Source organism: Biomphalaria glabrata, chromosome 14 (assembly GCF_947242115.1).
Source record: "Biomphalaria glabrata chromosome 14, xgBioGlab47.1, whole genome shotgun sequence".
NCBI lineage: Eukaryota > Metazoa > Mollusca > Gastropoda > Planorbidae > Biomphalaria > Biomphalaria glabrata.
In genome coordinates, this window is record NC_074724.1 from 18,411,043 (window position 1) to 18,430,864 (window position 19,822).

A 19,822-nucleotide genomic window follows, 5' to 3' on the forward strand; every position below is an offset into this window, starting at 1 on the left:
CAAATGGTTCTGTTCTCCTTTATGTGACAGACGCCGTGAAGCCGCTAGAAAGAAGGGAAAATAACGATTTCTCTTTTCATTAAACTAATTGTATTGGCCTCCAATAAAAATGACTTGGTTTGATTATATGTGTGTGTGTGTGAATCTTCGTTGTCACGTGAACAACACCAAACTTCCTCTCGGAGTTCAAGTGTGACTGTTGTAGCTGTCAATAGTTGGCTTTTTTATAGATATTTACTTTTAACATAATTAGCGAGTAGTCTTTCGAGAGTTTGCCTTTAGTGAAGTGCAAAAAGCGTTCTTGAAATCTTTAGAGGCTGTCTCTCTATCTCACAGTAGTCACGGTTTTCAGTAGTACATGAAGAGACTTACTGCCATTTGATGGCGGTCGAAACTGCTCCTTGATTTAGCTATTCAGTTAACTATTTCTACTGATATGTATATATAGACCAGTGGTTCCCAACCTTTTTGTCTCATAGACCCTTTGCTATGTTTTCTGGTTTTCGGTAGACCCCCTGCTTAACTTATACCGGTACTGCATTTTTGCAAATTCACCAACTCTATTTCTTAAAGTAATTTCTAACTGTAGTGAGTCGAAGAGTATATATATATATGAGTAATTTAAAGCTATTTTGTAAGTTAAAGAGATCTATCTTTTTTATTGATAAAATTCAGATTTACACCAATTGAAATAACAATTCATATGTATTACTGTAATCACCAAACACACTGTAAATGTGGTTTTTTTTTTTGCAGGTTCACCATCAAGTGCTACGGATATCATGTTTCATATAGGATTTTGTTGTTCTATGAAGTAGTCCTTCAAACAATAAATATAAATTAATTAATTGGCCTTAAGTATCATTGTAAAAGTTTTCCTAAAGAGCAGTTTCTTGTGTATTTCTTCATCTTTCACGTCTGGCTCAAATATCGCGGAACTGTTTTCTCAAACAGGAGAAGGGGCAAAGTAACTGGCGTCTAAACCAGTAAGCTTTGGGCTGGAGGGACTCATTAGCCTAGGCTTGCAACCCACCTAGCAGGTGGAGAACTGAATTCAACCCTCTGCTGCCTTGCAGATATACTCAAACATGGGAACTTTTGTTATAACTCATACCCCCGATGTGCCTACTGTATTGTTGCTTAAAGAAATTTGTTTAATATCAGATGTACATTTGTGTAAAACAGTTTTTAAAACTACTTCAACAGCTGGTAAAATCAATGTTTTATTTTTAGTGTTTTCTATATTTGGCTATAAGTAAAGGGTCTGTTCTGAACTTTATCTTTGAGAATTCGAAAGTTATTCAAACCTTTATCTTTTTATCAGGGTGACATCATCTCAAATGATCCTCCAGCTTAGTTAGTTTCATATCGTCATAAAAAAGGCACTTGTCAACCGCTTTTTTGACAAGGAAGAAATGAATCCCAATTTTAAATAACAAATGCTGTATAATGTACATTTCTTTTAATACATGTAGAAAAACTTAAGCTATTTAAATAAGTATTGAAATTAAATATAACAATTTTTCGTTTGAATAGATATTGAAATTGAATAAATATTGAAAGTATTAACTAAGGTACAAATCATATTTTAGTGTATGAAATGATTACATTAATTAGATGTGAAAATTAAAGTCACAACCTGCTTAAATGAAATCCATTTTCGTAGACCCCAATGGACATTTCATAGACCCCCAATTTATTTTTTCACTTTCGTAGACCCCTTGGAACTCTTCGTAGACCCCTGGGGGTCTATATTTTATACCACTTTGGGAATCACTGATGTAAACTATATGGTGCTGAAATGCTCAGACATTTTAAGGACCAATTTATAGCCCTTGAATAGAAATAACATTTATAGTTATTTGTTGGATAAGAAAATTGCATTGATGCATTGTTCAGACTCATGTTTAGCCTTAAAGTAAAAAACACAAATGGATGTGTGACCATGAAATTGACTTACTTTGTGCCTCCATGTCAGCAATAGTTTGTATGAGAAATGTCATTGTCTTGTCAAGCTCTGAGTAAAAGTCATCAGTTATGTGCCCTTGTTTGGCGAGCTCTTTAACACTCTCAGACCCAAGCCGAATGACCTATGAAGTGACATGCAAACAACCATTTGGAATATTTATATGGAAAATACCTTTAAAGTATAAAAGTTTCATTCAGTAGAGGGAAAATGTCGATAGCAACAAGTTGTCAGGCGATGCATATCTTATTAGCATTCTGCTACTTCTCAACGCGTTTTGTAGAACTTCATTTCATTAAGTTTGAATTCAAAAATAATGATTTAAATATAATATTTGTTTCATTGTGAACTATAGCCATTAACGAATGAACAATGATGTTTGAAAAGGCTGAACGACTTATTTCTCTTTGTTTTGTTTTCTTTCAGCTCTATTTCACTGACTGGCAGCACAGGAAACATTCCTCGACCAAGTGTGTATTGTACTCAACTCACAGCAGTGTTTGAACACTTTGTACTGAACAGTAGCAACACATAGCAACAACACATTCAATCAATCCGACGTTATCTCCAGGTAATGTTTTGAAACGTTACTTTCTTATGAACGATATCTCTGGGCTGATAGGTGTACATTACCTCATGATGTGGATGTTTTAGTGAAAACTACTGGAATGAATGTGACGTAATGATATGATGGCTTTCTATGTCTTCTGTTAATCGATTCTTATGTTGAATTGTTTTATAAGTTTCATTTCTCTGAAGTAACAGAACAATCTCTAGCACATTTTGTGATGAATACTTTGTACTGGTTTTGTAGACCAACTCGTCCATACTATTGCCAGCGTCTGCTAGTATCTGGACATCGGGAAACGGGGTTATCTGTGCGATAATTTCTGATGAGGACCTTTACAAATGACTTCATCTATATAATTACATGCCAGAAATGTTTTTAATATTATAGTCAATATTATATCCTGTATTATGTAATGAATTCAGATAAGTGGTTCTTAACATACTGTCGCTATTAGATATGAGTGATAAATAAAAAAAAAGGGATTTTCAATTATCATTACTAATGAATAGCACAGTTTTAAATTGTAATTTTTTGATCAAAAGAACTATTTGATTATTTAAAGATTTAAAATATCACTTAGCATTGGGTATAGAAACATGGGTCTACAAAGGTATTTTTAAGTCTTAAGAAATCTTGTTATTTATTTGTGTTATTTTTTTCATTCACTTATTCACAATGTTCACAATTGACAATGAATTTGGAACTACTTTATCTAAATTTATCAGAAGTAACCATAAATCACGGTCATCATTCTAATCCTGCTGATTGCAATGCCTCTATTCAAGTCTAAACTTCATGGAGGTTGGGTGGGAGGAACGCTCATCTCAAAAACGGCTCTAACGATTTTTCTAGAAATTTAACAATTGATGTATGTCACTGAGAAATGTATGACTAGCTCGTTGGTCACACGAGGAAAACTCTAGTTTGACCGTTATAATTTTTCAAGTAAAAAAATTAAATAAATGAACTAGAGAACTAGACCTGATCCAAAATCGGTTTTGAAAGGACTAACGCGTTTTTGAAACGACTTTCCATTTCGAGAATTTTCAAATGTAAGGCTACTATAGGATTCAAGAGTTTAATATTTAGAACAAATGTCACAAGTCTAGATCTAATGGCCTATCCTTGGAATATTATAAAGTGTATTATATATATATATATATATATATATATATATATATATATATATATATATATATATATATGTTCGCTTAGCCAGGGTTCTTTCTCGGGGAAGGGGGAGACTTATTTACTTAGACTTAGGTCCTCCCGCGCCGTTCGGCGCATTAGGCGGCAAACTGTCTCCATAAAGATCTATCATTGGCAATGTCTGAAGCCTCCTCCCACCTGGTGTCCACTGTTCTGAGGTCCTCCATGAAGGTGTGTCGCCAAGTAATACGAGGTTGGGACTTAGTGAGGTTGTGACAGAGCGTCGCATGAGGTTTGCGGGACATGTTCTACGTCAAAATGAATTACGCACACCAAGAGTTGCGATATGGAAGCCAATACGAAGAAAGTGCAAACAGGGACGTCCTCGTACTACTTGGCGAAGGGGGAGAATGGGTCGGCAAAAAATGTTTCATTGGTTTTTAATCTAACATTCATTAATTATTAAACAAAAATAATAAAACATGGCGTAGTTAGCCGTAGTGTACAGATAACATCTAGATTCTAGATAAAGAAGTAGATCAAGATCTAGACTACATCTTTATAACCCCAGATCAGAAGTCAAGATCCCCAGTTCTAGATGTCTATATAATGAAAGTATCAATAAATTACAACTCAATCATACAATGCCCTGCTGCCTAGTGGGTAGCATTGTTGGTAACAGAAGCTGACGGTGCCCACATCACAAGTTCGATATACGATTTGAGCTACAAGATATAATTTTGTAAAAAAAAAGATATATTTTGATTAGTATAATGGATTGTATATAAGGTATTGTCTTTTTTTAAAATCTATTTTCTAATGTTTTTCTTGTATAAAAAAAAGTTCAGCCCTTTTTATTAAAGATTGTCACAAGATCATTGATGTGTATAATATATCTGACCTTATTACAGTATGCCTCTAGACATGCATACAATTGAGTGGTCTCATCCTCCAAGATTTGTAACTTAGTAGCCACTAGATGAAGCTGGTTGTAATTAGGAAGTAGCTTCTTGACCACCTCATCCATGGTACTCCTGGACTAAAATAAAGAAACAAAAAAGAAAGATGTCTATTTCGTTGTTGTAATGATTACAGAGTTCAAAAAGTTTAAATCTTTACTACAAAATATATTTGTGTAGTGAACTATGGACATGTGATTGTCTTCCCTACAATATTAAAGACCTTTTCTTATCTTCTTATCTTATAAAATACAGACGTTACTTCAAAAAAAAAAGAAGATGATTACGTCCTACGCGTGTTCCTAGGTCAATCTAGTCATGCATGTTAACCAATGACTTAAATTCTGTTAAGTCACTGGTTTTCGTCGCTAGCTCAGGCAACCCATGCCATGCTCTAATAGCACTAGGGAAGAAGGAGTATTTATACAAATGTGTCCTAGCATATGGGACGATGGCGTATGGAACGAGGAATGTGCCTTTATCTTTGTGTCTTTTAATATTTTATTAGAGTTTGTTTTTGTATTTGAAGATTATGGTTCAGAGTTTTATGTATAATTGCTACTTTACTTTTAAGTCTTCTATCCTGAAGGCTTTCTATCTAAATTTTGTGATTCTACTAAAGGTGTCACTCTAGTCAAATGTGATAATTCGTTTGTTATAAATCTCATATGTCTGTTCCAGTTTCTTAATGTTTTCTTGAGTTGAGGGGTCCCAAACCAAGGATACATATTCTATTATTGGCCTAACCAAGGTTAAATAACATTTTGGTTTTATGTTCTTATTTGATTTGTAGAAGTTTCTATTAGTAAACTCTAATGCTTTGTTTGATTTTTTATGTTTCATCAATATGTGGATTCCATGACAGTTTTTCATTTATTATGGCACCTACGTATTTTGCGTTTTTAGTGTGTTACTGGTTTACCATGAATAAGATAAGTGGAATTAATTTGTTTTAGTTACTCTTAATGACTGACATTTTTCTGGGTGGAGAGACATGCTCCAATTTGATTCCCATTTCTGTAACTCATCAAATACTCTTTGTAAAATTTCCGTATCTTGTGTTGTTTTTATTGCCATTTAATATTACAGTTTGTTTTCTCCCTACCAAAAAATCCTGAATTAACAGATGCAGTGGACCATCAATGCCAAAATATTTCACTTATTATCCGTATTCCTACCCAAACTTGGCCCCGCGAAATCCGTTTTGCTTAGGCCCTACAACGGTTGAATCAGGCCCTGCTATTTAGTGACGCGTGAATACAAAGTAGATTACTTGTTCTCCTTCCCCACCCCCACTTTTTTTCGCCGCTAAAACTACGTGGGATAGAAATAAAAAAAGAGTGATTTTTCCATGACTTCTCGGTCACAACGGTTAAGTCTGACCCTGCTATTTTGTGATGGGTGAATACTACTTGTTCTCCCCCCTCTTTTTTTTTCGTTGCGTAACTCTAGCCCGTCCGACTTGCAGAAATAAAGAAATAAAAGAGTGCTCTTTCCTTTACGTGGTGTCCAAGCTCTTGAGCCATGAAGAAAATTATATAAATAGATATTCAAAAGTCGATATTGCGCTGACGCGTTTCGTTTCTTGGATTAAAACTAGGATGAGACGGTTGCATTTTTCAATTCTTTTTTAAATTAGTAAAGTAGTAGTAAAGTTCCCCTTTCAGACCTTGTGGTCTATAAGACAGAAGACGTTAAGGTTATCTGTTTCTGTTGCCTACGGTTTAAGAGGCTGTCATGTGGCCAGCACAACGACCAACCGCCTTTACGAAAGCGAATGAGAAAAAACTTGAAAGGATCATTAGCTAAGTTTAACATACATCTAAATCAAATCCACTAGATTAGTAAACACAAACTAAGACCCGCAGGCCGCGGGTAATGTCAGGCTAGTATATATATATATATATATATATCATGGGCGTAGCCGGGGGGGGGGGTTCAAACCCCCCCCCCCCCCGAAATGAAATCCCCCCGAAGGGGGGGGGGATCGGAATTTAGTGACTGATTTTTTGCTTTGATTTTGTTTATTTTAGGTGAGATTTTAATACTAAACCATCACTTGCCCAAGCACAACCAAAGGGGTTTCGAGTTTAAAACCCCCTACCAGGGAGGTTCGAGTTTAAAAACCCCTACCAGGGGTTTTGAGTTTTCAACCCCCTACCTGGGGTGTTTGCATTTAAATCCCCCTCTTCTATAAACAAAACAAAATAAATGCAAACGAAAATCCTCTAATTCCAAGAGCACAGTTAAGGAAGATTTTGATTTTAAAACCCCCTCTAAAATTTACGACAAACCCCCTCTTCAACATAAAAAAAAAGCTAATTACGCACTCAAAATGTTATGAGCGTAGCTAAATGGGTTTTGACTCAGTTTTGAGTTTAAATCCCACTTCAGCGGGGTTTGAAGGTAAAAAATACCTCTTTAATAATAAAAAATTAAAGCAAATTATACACTCAAAATCTTATGAGTGTAGTCAAAGGGGTTTTGAGTTTAAATTCCCCTCCAGTGGAGTTTGAAGCTAAAAAGTACCTCTTTAATATAAATAAAAGCACACTCTAAAATCTATGAGCGTAGCCAAAGGGGTTTTGAGTTTACCCCCCCCCCCCCGGCCAGGGGGGTTTGAGGCTAAAAAATAAATCTTCAGTGTAAGAAAAAAAGCAAATTACGCACTCAAAATGCTATGAGCGTTGCCAAAAGGGGTTTTGAGTTTAAACCTCCATTCAGAGGGGTTTGATGCTAAAATACCTGTTCAATATAAAAAAAGCAAATTACACACTAAAATTATTTGAGCGTTGACAATCCAATCGGGGATTTTGAGTTTAAACCCATCTTCTACAGATGGCTTTTTTTTAAAGTTTAAAACCCCTCCAGATGGTTTTGAGTTTAAATCCCCCTACAGAGAATTTTGAGGTGGAAAACCCCCAATAGATGATTTTGACGATAAAACTTCTCTTTTCGATATAAAATCTAAAGCAAACTACAGTCACTTAATTCCAAGAGCGTTTTCAAGAGAGGTTCCACATTTCTACCAGTGGCAGGGCTCCATTAATAAACTGCATTGAATAGTCATCTGCCGAAACTGAAAAACACTAAATGTGTCTCAACAAAGATGGCTAAGATAGATTTTAGGAGTCAGTTATAGAGATCGGGTCTAAATCAAGGAAATCCTATGCCGAACTGGGAGTCGACCCCTTAGTAAGATTGTGAGAGAGCGACGCATGAGGTTTGCGGGACATGTTCTCCGACAAAATGAATTACGCATAAGAAGAGTTGCAATGATATCCTAGTACGACTGGACGCCACTTATTCATGGAGGTCCTCATGGCAGGTGGGAAGAGGCTTCAGACGATACCAGTGACAGATTGTTATGGAAACAGCTTGACGGCAAATGCGCCGAACGTCAGTAAGAATAGCACATTAGGTTTTTGAAATAAAATGTTTTAATAGCGGCGCCGAACGTCAGTAAGAATAGCACATTAGGTTTTTGAAATAAAATGTTTTAATAGCAGGAAAATGCAGTGTAGATACCTCAGAATATGCATTTTGTTGGCTTTCAATACCAGAAATAGTGCTTGGCGGCGGGGCTTCGACACGCGCTGAGCTCCTAGCGCTCCACAAGACCCCCTTGCTAGTAATGTCTGGGAGTCTACAATTTTATGGAAACAGCTTGACGGCAAATGCGCCGAACGGCGCGGGAGGATCTAAGTCAGTAAGAATAGCACATTAGGTTTTTGAAATAGAACTTTTTAATAGCAGGAAAAAGCACTGTAGATACCTCAGAATATGCATTTTGTTGGCTTTCAATATCAGAAATAATGCTTGGCATTGCTAATAATGGCTGGGAATCTACAATTTCTCCACTAACTCATGGAAGAACCTATTCTAGGGCACAATAAACGTCTTCCGAAAGAATGAAGGGTCAGAGTGTAATAAAGAATATTGTACACACACACACACATAAATACATATTAAAAAAATTTCGCAAGGGGGGGGGTCGGGGGAGGAGAAAAATTTTTTTTTTTAAAAAGCAGTGTTTCTCAACCTTCGGCGAAAAAAAACAACAACCAGCCGTGTTGAGGCCTTTCTCTTGACAGCTAGATTTCTGGGGGAGCGCTGTAAGCCAAAAGCGTTTTATTGCAATCTTCACTGCAGAAACGTAATCTCCTGACATCTACATCTCATTATGCATCCTATTAAGGACCTTTTGAATAATGTTTTACTTGAAAAATATTCTAATATGAATTTATAGGCCCTTACTACGTTGCAAATTCAACCGATTTGTTCCTTGAAAAGATCAGATACCCCACATATTTAGATTAAGGCTTTGAGGATCGCCGCCGAAAAAAATGAGTCGAAAACAACAATAACAACAACAACAAAAACAGCCATGTTGAGGCCTTTCTCTTGACAGCTAGGGTTCTGGGGGAGCGCTGTAAGCTCTCCCAGTGGAGCTCGGGGCGAAGCCAAATGCGTTTTCTTATCTTATCTTATCTTATACAATACAGACGTTACTTCAAGAAAGAAGATGATTACGTCCTACGCGTCATGCATTTAGTCATGCATATTAACCAATGACTTAAATTCTGCCAAGTCACTGGTTTACCTGGCTAGCTCAGGCAACCCATTCCATGCTCTAATAGCACTAGGGAAGAAGGAGTATTTGTACAAATTTGTCCTAGCATATGGGACGAGGAATGTGCCTTTATCTTTGTGTCTTTCAGAGTATTTTATTAAATTTTGTTTTTGTATTTGAAGATTATGGTTCAGTGTTTTATGTATAATTGCTACTTTACTTTTGAGTCTTCTGTCTTTCTAAATTTAGTGATTTTATTAAAGGTGTTACTCTAGTCAAATGTGAATATTCGTTTGTTATGAATCTCACTGCTCTATTTTGTGTCTGTTCCAGTTTCTTAATGTTATCTTGAGTTGAGGGTCCCAAACGGAGGATGCATATTCTATTATTGGCCTAACCAAGGTTAAATAACATTTTAGTTTTATGTTCTTATTTGATTTATAGAAATTTCTTTTAATAAACCCTAATGCTTTGTTTGATTTTTTTATAGTTTCATCAATATGTGGATTCCATGACAGTTTTTCATTTATTATAACACCTAGGTATTTTGCATTTTTAGTCTGTGTTACTAGTTTACCATGAATAGGATGAATGGAATTAATTTGTTTTAGTTTTTTTGTTACTCTTAACAACTGAAATTTTTCTGGGTGGAAAAACATGCTCCAATTTGATTCCCATTTCTGTAATTCATCTAATTCTCTTTGTAAAATATCTGTGTCTTGTGTTGTTGTTCTTGTTCTATATATTATGCAATCGTCTGCAAATAATCTGACTTTTGTTCCTGAGGTAATGCAATTCGGTAAATAATTTATGTAAATTAAGAATAGTAGTGGACCCAAGACTGTTCCTTGAGGTACACCTGAGTTTACTGTTATCGGTTTTGATTTAGAGCCATTTATTATTTCAGTTTGTTCGCTCCCTGTCAGAAAATCTTTGATCCACTGATGCAATGGACCATTAATGCCGAAATATTTTAATTTTTTAAGCAAACTATGGTGGTGAACTTTGTCAAAAGCCTTAGAAAAATCTAGTAAGATAGCATCTATTTGTTCACTATTATCTAAACCTTTTGAAAAATTATCAATTAGTCCTATTAGTTGTGTTTCACATGATCTATATTATCCCCCCCCCCCCCCGGATCCGCCAGTGGATGACAATCTAGTATCAAGTAAGAATTTAATTTTTATATTTATCATCAATTTCTGAGACGAAGTGACTTTTTAAAACTGTTTATCATTTAAACAAAACAAAACAGTTTGCAAGTCCATGTTTTTAAATAGCAGCCTGTGAGCTGAGTATTAAGTTCAATTGGAAGAAATACTAATCGGGTAGAAGCACTTTTGTTAATGACTTAATATGAGTCAATATTTAAGGTTAAAATGAATTGCAATGAAGCCTTTATTAATTAACTTCTATTAACGTCTTGTGTTGTCTACGATTATCACAACAAAAAGTTTTAAATCAATATGTAGTCAAGTGATTCTTCTTAGTAATTGTATTCGTCTTGATTACAAAGTATACACAAAAAAAATCTTTTGTATACAATTTGACCTCAGGTTTACAAGTCATGCACTCCTAGGCACATATCACACTTTAAAGAACAGATCTAAATGAACTAGATTACTGGCGAATAAAAATATTATTTCGAGAAATGTGTATTTTTAATAAACTCATTGAAGTCAACATTGAACACATTGTCTAAAGCAGTTCTGATCAGTCCATAGAAGGCCTATACCAAGTAGGTAACGCATACATCTTGCAATCATAACTATAAGCATGAAAGTTGTGCGATTTAAAAAAAAAAATATTATTGCCTATCGCAACAATTGTATGACTATATCTATTAGAAAGAAAGATTCAAAATTGATTACGCATTGGCTCGTGCAGTGGCGTGCCTTATGTGTAAACAGGGCTATGTTAGTGCCCAAAAAGTCTCGATTTTTTTAGTGCCCCTCGTAAGATGAAAAGCTGTTGTCATGTGTTGTGTCGTCTGTCTGTCGGTCTGACGTGTTTCTATATGAAAAAAACAACTAGAAAAACTTTTGAATATCTGATTTCTCCTTTAGACAAAACAAATAAATAAATAAATACAAATAAATAAGTTTAATGTAAGTCATAAATTTCATTATTGATAATATATTGATCAGTTTGTTTCCAGTGAAAATCAAAGCCAATTGATTATCTCAAATCAAACTTCTGACTTACATTACATTTAGTCTTTTGCCTAATGGCCAGAAGTATCATTATATATAGTATCTCAGTTTGTTTAAATTTTAAAATAATTCTTTGAAATTGTATAACTTTAGATGATAGAAATGACTATTGCTTGAATATTCCTTGGCCATGACCATTTCTAACCTTGTTATGTATATGAAGCAGGCAATACGATTTCGTTAATTTTTTGTACAAATTGTAATTAATAAAATTGATTAGGAAGCCCGAGTTCAATTTTCATTTACGGATAGAAAGAAAGTACAAAAGAATAATTCTTACTGCTTATTAATTTAATTAATTAAATGATACCTTTTTAATCAACCACAAGACCTATATCTATGTTCCATGCTAAAGACTAGACAAAGTGTTAACCAACCACTAGACCGAGATTATGTTAAGAATTTAAATTTAAACGACATATTATAAACCACAGTACAAAGCATGTCTTTAAAGTACATCACATAACACAAGTGAAACTCACAGAAAACTATTTCCGCACCTGGTCACATCCACAGTGAACACATCAATCAACTGCAGCGAATTGTGTCCCTAGTTTGGCCTATATGAAATAACCTTGTTCTATTAAAACAATCCTTTGTCTATCTGTAGATAATGCTGAAGCAGTGTGTATTTCTCTTGTTATCTCGCTTGTAACACAGCGAACACTTCAACAACACGAGTGCTGGTCTTGACAAACACTCAACACAGGAGCTTACACCTTATACACACACACACAATCACCAAAACACACGCACACACGTTTTTGTTGTACAATTTGTAGCAATCGTTTTAACAATGCTCTTAAACAAAGAGTCAACGCCAATCAAATAGCTGTATGTCACTCAACTCAAGATAGCCGTATGTCACTCAACTCAAGATAGCTGTATGTCACTCCACTCAAGACAAGGAAACAATTTGTTGCGGTGTTTATTACATAGCACGTTCCTACTAGGACTGGGGATCCCAACCCTCACACATCATTACAACAAACACTCGCTGTATTTATATATATATATATATACAGAGAGAGAGAGAGAGAGAGAATGCTTTTTGTTTTGATGTTACGCACCTTTTTCAGTGTGGGGAACAAGTATTACGTATCTTGTAGTTTAATGTTTATTATGAACTTATTACTAGTTCAAAGTTAGGCGATCCATCACTGAGTACCGACACCTTTTTTTTTTAAAGCACTAGATATAGATCAGAGCGGCCTTAGCAGTGCGAGGGGCCCTGGGCGAGCGTTATTTGCGAGGCCCTTATCTGTAAGGTAGACTATATATATATATATATATATATATATATATATATATATATATATATATATCGTAAACTCATCACGCTAACGGACTCATCGATATCTAACGCTGTAACCATAACAATATAGTATGTCCGTCTCTTAGATGTGGGCTTTATTTTTGCTACAAAACAGAACATGACGTAGGTACATTACGTAAGTACATTATAGACTGTATTGTAATTGTTCTTCATTAACAGAAGCAAATAAAAAGGAAAACACTCGAGCACTACTACTATCAGGTCTCCGCTCTCACTCTGCACATTGAAGCCAATTGGAAGTTCTATAAAAAACAAAGTATGCTATAAGAGCTACAGTGGTCTCCCTTGACTTTCGCAGACCCGACTTTTGTGGAAGGGCTATACCGCGAGTTTTCACAAAATTAATTTAAAACAATACTCTTGCGTTTTGTTTTGTTTTTATCACTGTGACACGGGTTTTCCCAAGGCCACACGACGTCTATGTGCAGTAGCCTATTGGGGAAAACACTTAATACGTCATCACCAACATTTCTGGAAGCTGATTAGCGGAAAAAGCTGTACAAGCACATCAATTGGTTCACTACAGGCCAGGTTACAGGCCAGGTTACAGTACCAAATAAGGAATCCTTCTCATACACCCTCAACCCTTTTTTTCTATTGCAGACTAAATTATATATATGGCTCCTTTTGTCTCGAAAGGCAATGGATGTGCCCAAGTGAGTCACTGGTTTTGGCTTAATCTTGAGACGGGGCAGAATCTGGTGTGGCTAATCAAGCCAATTCTAGAACGGCAGACTTTGCCACAATTCGTACATGTGTATGCCTCTGATTTAGGGCTAGCAGACAGGGCAGCTTTCTTTTTTTCCCTCTTGATTAAAGCCGCTTCAATTCTTTTGTTCTCAGCAAGGGTTGTCCCAGCACGCACAGTCTGTCTCCATGCACTCCGGTCTTTGGCTATGTTTTCCCACATACTTTCACTGATGCCTGAGGCTCTCATGTCTCGCATCTGACATCTGACATCTCTATATGTTAGTCTTGGGCGGCCCTTGGGTCTGACTCCTTCCACAAGCTCAGCATATAAGATATCTTTCGGGATTCTACCATCTGGCATGCGGGTGACATGTCCAAGCCAGCATACATGCTGTTCATATTGGCCAATCTCAAAACTTCCTGATTGGAGACATGGTCCCTCCAAGAGATGCCCATTATGCGTCTCAGGCAGCGCAAGTGGAAACTTTTCAATCTGTGCTCTTGGTACATGTATGTTGACCAGCTTTCACTGCCATAAAGGAGAGTGCTCACAACACAGGCGTTGTAGACTAGGATTTTGGTCGCTGTGGTCAATTTACCATTTTCCCAGACGCGCTTGGAGAGTTTTGCCAATGCTGTGGTAGCTTTTCCTATCCTTTTTGTCAGCTCGATGTCTAAGTCTAGGTTACTGACAATTGTTGAACCCAAGTAGGTAAATTCCTGCACCACTGAAAGGGTGTGGTTCCCAATTTGTATTATAGGTATTTCTGCGACGTCTTGTGCCAGGATTTCGGTCTTGGAGAGACTTATAGTAAGGCTAAACTCTTGACAAGCAGCTGCTAAGGCGTTCACTAGCTTCTGTAGACCTCCTTGTGAGTGAGATACGAGTGCCGCTAGACTAAATTAACAGTACGACATAACAGCGCAGTATAACACTTTAAAAAATTACTCAACATTTAATGACTTTTTAAAGGGGACAGCATGTAAAAATTATTCATGAAATGGGAAATGGTTATCTAGAGGTTTTAAGTGTTTAGGGATGTCCTGTGATATTTTTCAATTGGGAAAATAGTGTACGTATATGACATTAACTACCGCGAGAATCTGAACTTCGCGTGCGGTCTTAGAACGTATCACCAGCGAAAGTCAAGAAAACACTGTATATTTGTTTATTGATGTTCATTTTTAGCGGCCCCCGTAAGGGGAAAAAGCCGCTATTAGGTTTGTGCAAAATGTCCGTCTGTCCGTCTGTCACACTCAGATCTCGAAAACTAGAAGAGATATGAAAAATATTATTTCATCATTAAATCCGGCTTGAAAAGTTTAGGTGCAACGGCTACTTTTGGTTTTCTAAAAGCAAACCGTTTAATTTATAAAATTAATTATGCAAGCGATTTTTTCATAAAAATACACCAATTCTAAAACAATTACGTAAATGTAAGGGAGGCAATGTTACAATATGCTAACAAAGTTGGACAATTTTCAGTATCACTAAGTCAAATATATTTTTAAAATGTACAGGAAATGTTTACAACAAATACAAATAATAGTTAAAGACGTTTTTTCTGGTCAACTAGCTGCTAAAATTAAAAGAAATTATTTCTGTTTGTTTATAAAGGCTAATAATGCACTTTGTATGTAAATATCACGCACATTTTTTTAAATGGACTTTTTATGCAGCGATTTTCGTGCAGTAGCGTAACGTCGCAACATGATCAGGTGCTAAACCAATTCCTTAAACTTTTTTTAAAAATCAGATTTTATTTATTTTTTGTTTAGTGCCCCCATCCGAATAAAAAAAGCTTATTTTTGTGCGTTTTGTCTGTTGGTCGGTCTGTCCGTCACGATTAGATTTAAAAAACTAGAACTCTAAAAGCTATTGAAAATCTGATTTACCCTTTAATGTTCCTCCCATAACATCTCAATAGTTTTAAGTATGTAAAATTGATTGTTCCGGATTTTTTTGTGCAAAACTAATCAACGCCAACAAATGTTTGTTTGCTCTTCTAACTTATATTACATTCAATTTCCATGCTTAATCGTTGCAAAAACACATTATCAATAATATGTTGTTCCGTTTTTTATGTAAATAGCATATTAATGCTAAATCAAAATCTCTATACTGACTTATATTTCATTAAGTGTAAAAATGTTCCGGATATTGTTTTATAAAACATGAATTATGCCTAATGATTGTTTGAAATCGCATAAGGCTTTTAAAAAAAGTAATTTACTAGAATTGATTACTGAAAATTACTTTTTAGACATTTAATTTTCTTGTAAAACATAACATAGAAGTTTTGTAATCGATAAAGAAAGTTCCGGATTTTGTTTCTTACAAATCGTCGCCAGAAATTTCCGAATTTATTTAAAAATCTACTAACGCCAAATAATTGTTAGAACTCCCTCTTCTAATTAATAAACAAATAATCTTCTCATTTACGAAATAATGTTTTTACGGATTTTTATGAAAAATATTTTTAACTCACTACTCTCTTACAGTACATTTAACTTTCTACCTAAAACATTAAAAAATCTAATTATCGTTAATATTATGTTCCGATTTTTAAGGAAAACAGAATCCAAACACCAAAGTAAGGTATGAAAATCTCTCCACGTGGCTGTAGTACATCTAATTTTTATACGAGACCATCCAAAAATTTAATTAACGGTATTACATTTATCTGAAATTCTCTTTTTCTTTTACTATTTATACAAACATCCGGAACAATCTATTATATAAACTTTTCAATTGTGTTCATACCTAAAAATTATTGCGATGTTTTGAAACGTAAAATAAAGGTTAATCAATTTTTAATAACTTTTAGTTGTTTTTTTTATATCAAGATAACGGACAGACCGACTGACAGACAAAACGCAAAAACAATGTGGCTTTGATCCTTTTTAAATAATATCTATTAGAACTCAGTGCACCAATGTCTATGAACCCTCGTTAAATATCTCGTGTAAATAAAGACATTTTTTTTTATGGTACCGGTACTAGCCTATTGTGAGGTAATGGAATTTTTTTTCTTTGACGTCATATGAATGGACTCTTTAAATGTAATGTTAAAAGAACGCACTCCTCGCACCAATGTCTATTAACCCTCGAAAAAATTGCTTGTATTAATGAAAACATATTTTAGTCTAACTAAGCCGTGTGACGTAGTGTTTTTTTTTCCTTTGACGTCACATGGAATGAATTCTTTAAATGAAATGCTAAAAGAACGCACTCGGTGCACCAATGTCTATGAACACTCGAGAAATGGCTCGTGTTGATAAAGGTGATTTTTAGTCTAGCTAGGCCTTGTGACGTAGTGTTTTTTTTTTCCTTTGACGTCATATGGAATGAATTCTTTAAATGAAATGCTAAAAGAACGCACTCGGTGCACCAATGTCTATGAACACTCGATAAAAGGCTCGTAATGATGAAGGCGATTTTTATTCTAGCTAGGCCGTGTGACGTAGTGTTTTTTTTTCCTTTGACGTCATATGGAATGAATTCTTTAAATGAAATGCTTAAAGAACGCACTCGGTGCACCAAAGTCTATGAACACTCGATAAATGGCTCTTATAGATGAAGGCGATTTTTAGTCTAGCTAGGCCGTGTGACGTAGTGTTTTTTTTCCCTCTGACGTTATATGGAATTAATTCTTCAAATGAAATGAAAAAAGAACTTGGTATAGTAATGTTTATTAAGCCTCGTTATGTGACTCGCGTTTAAAAAAGGAATGATATCTTGATTTAGATCTAATCTAGATTTTTTAAACTAGATCTAGATTTTTATTACAGTATATCTAGATCTGGATTTATATTCTAATTAAAATTATTTTAGAGTCTAGATCTAGAATTTCTAGATCTAGTTTAGACTAAAATAGACTAGATTAAGATGTAGAATTTCAATTTCTAAACTTAAAGTGTAAAAAAAAGTGTAGATTTTCATTTCCAAACGTTTTGATCAATATTGTAATGTTTTAATATACTAAAACTAATCTACTATTTTTTTATTAAATTTAAATTTAAATTTACGGCAAATGAATCTTTGAAACATTATTACTTTTGACCATCGGATGGCTGCCTGGTCGTGCGGTTTGCGCGCTGGACTGTCGTTCAGATTTATGGATGGCCCAGGGTTCAAACCCTGCCCGCTCCCATCCCCCGTCGTCCTGCGGGAGGTTTGGACTAGGAAGTAATTATCTTCAACTCTGAAGGAACATCCGAAACGTGTAAAACATTTTACATCAAAATTAAATCACCTCTTGAATATTATTTGCGAATATGCAGATCCGACAGGGATCCGACTTCGACGGGGGCCGCCTCTGAGTTTGTGTAACACAAACTCTCTTTGTAATCTTGTTTTAAAAATCAATTTGTCAAAAGTTGCATTTATGTTACTACTAAATGACTCATTCAAATACAATATACATAATTCAAACAGTGGCTCAGACTTGATCACTGCGTATTTTTCCAATACAATCCGTATGGACGTCGATATTTCAATAGGAACTATACGATTTGGTTTGGTTCCTCCCACCGACGTGTTTTTATTGTGAACTGTTCAAAACTCAATGTTAAAAACATGTTCACTTTTATGTTCAATGGTTGTTAGTTAAGCGTAGAATTTTTTGGGGGGTCTTAATTGCTGTAGATTAATGTAGATCTACATTAAGTTGTAGGCTACGAGCTGTTTGGAGCAACAAGCCAACGACCAAACAACAACACGGGGGGGGGGGGGGGGGGCGGATGTTCGAAATTTATTTTATGTTTTTATTTTCATTGAGTACACGCTAGAAGAAAGAATTTCCCAAAATCAGACCCCTTGTCGACTTGAGCGAAAACTCGCCGAATGTTCAATTCTATCTCTAGAAAGAACTTTTACAATGCTTACAAATTATGTGGGTAAGACTATTTCCAAACAAAAAAACTAAAATAAAAACCGGATTCGTTTTCGTGAAGTTTCATTATGCAATCTTGGATTCTAAACATTGTGTTCAATTACTATAAATGAAAAATAAAACCAAGAAATTGTGTTACAATTATGACTAAGTTTCTTTTCTTTTTCATTACATTCTTAGAAAAACTTATGGACCTCATTATGGGAGCCTACACCGCTCCTCTAGTTCCCCAGCTTCTAATGGGGGGGGGGGGGGCCTCGAAAAACAAATGTTGTCATGTAGGGGGTCGCCACCCAGAAATGTTTGAGAAACACTGCCTCAGCGTGTTTTATTTCAAGTCATTGTTTCAAGACCTCTTCTTGGGATTATTTATTTCAAGTCATTGTTTCAAGACCTCTACTTTAAATCATTTATTTGATATCAATTCAAGAAAAATATTCAGCGCTGAGTTGCTTCATTTTTTCCTGGTGGTGTGTTGGATAAACTTGTAGGGATCTCCTAATCCGCCTATATAGCACCATCGTTCCCACAATGCACATCTCTCCAACTACAACCTGACAGTCGTTATCAATGCTTAGGAAACGTTGAAAAAGGCTCACGGTCAATGGGTTTTGTATTTCCAGTCACTTGAACCTGTATTGAATTGTCCATGTCGGTTGTTTCAGGAATAACTAACTCAAGAGATGACAGATACAAAAGGAGTCAATGATTAGGCTCTTATTAATGTTCTAATAAAAAGTATATAATGCAGAAAGAAACTTGAAAACAAATTGCTCTTGACAAGAAAACAACAAAAGATGAAACGCATTTAAAGAATGCATGATTTTGAAAAGCAGCCTTAGCAATCTTTGATAGAACGAATTATTATCGGCAATGTCTCGCTTTTAAAAGATTCACAAATAGTTTGACAGACACACACACACACACACATGCACACATACACACACTTATATATATCAAAGGGTATTTTTATCAATTAATAAACGCAATTTTAAAATTTAAGTGAAATAGAACATAAAATCTTTGAAATTGTATAAGCAGACAAATACTTTCACAAAACATTAGATAGTACACCACATATGTCTCAGACCTAATTCTCACTATTATTATTGCTTCTGGTTCTTATATATCTTATGTTGCAATACGTAAAATTTTTCTGGGGTTTCGCACAATTACTGATACAACTGGAGAAGGACTTTGTAACTTCGTAATAGAAAAAAGTTCAAATTGGAAATAAAACATCTAAAAGGGCACGAGGGATACGACAACGGTGTGAATAGAAAAGGGAACAAAGATGTATAAAACTGAATTTAAATCAAAAAGCGCTTTAGGTACATGCTCCAGATCAGTCGTAATACATTGCTGCTTCTAGAACAAAAAAAGGAGGGGGGCGGAATGTTTAAATTTTGAGCGCAGGCGGCCACTACCCTCTTGGCAGCGTTAATTATAGTTATAGCTTAGACTATAGAA

At 35.3% G+C, this 19,822-nt stretch overlaps 1 protein-coding gene across 3 annotated transcripts in view; it reads right to left on the reverse strand.

The window, feature by feature from the left end:
• LOC106055226 (uncharacterized) overlaps positions 1 to 12,156 on the reverse strand; it is a 29,089-nt gene extending 16,933 nt beyond the window's left edge. The window contains exons 1-4 of one of the 3 annotated variants that reach the window (XM_056010910.1): positions 11,914 to 12,156; positions 11,090 to 11,231; positions 4,588 to 4,725; positions 1,961 to 2,090 (exon numbers count right to left, since the gene is read on the reverse strand). In XM_056010910.1, the coding sequence (XP_055866885.1) occupies positions 1,961 to 2,090; positions 4,588 to 4,713 (256 nt within the window). In that variant the 5' untranslated portion in view covers positions 4,714 to 4,725; positions 11,090 to 11,231; positions 11,914 to 12,156. The remainder of the gene's footprint in view (positions 1 to 1,960; positions 2,091 to 4,587; positions 4,726 to 11,089; positions 11,232 to 11,913) is intronic. The other 2 variants (XM_056010911.1, XM_056010909.1) reach the window with 2 other exon arrangements.
• Positions 12,157 to 19,822: the final 7,666 nt, after the last annotated feature.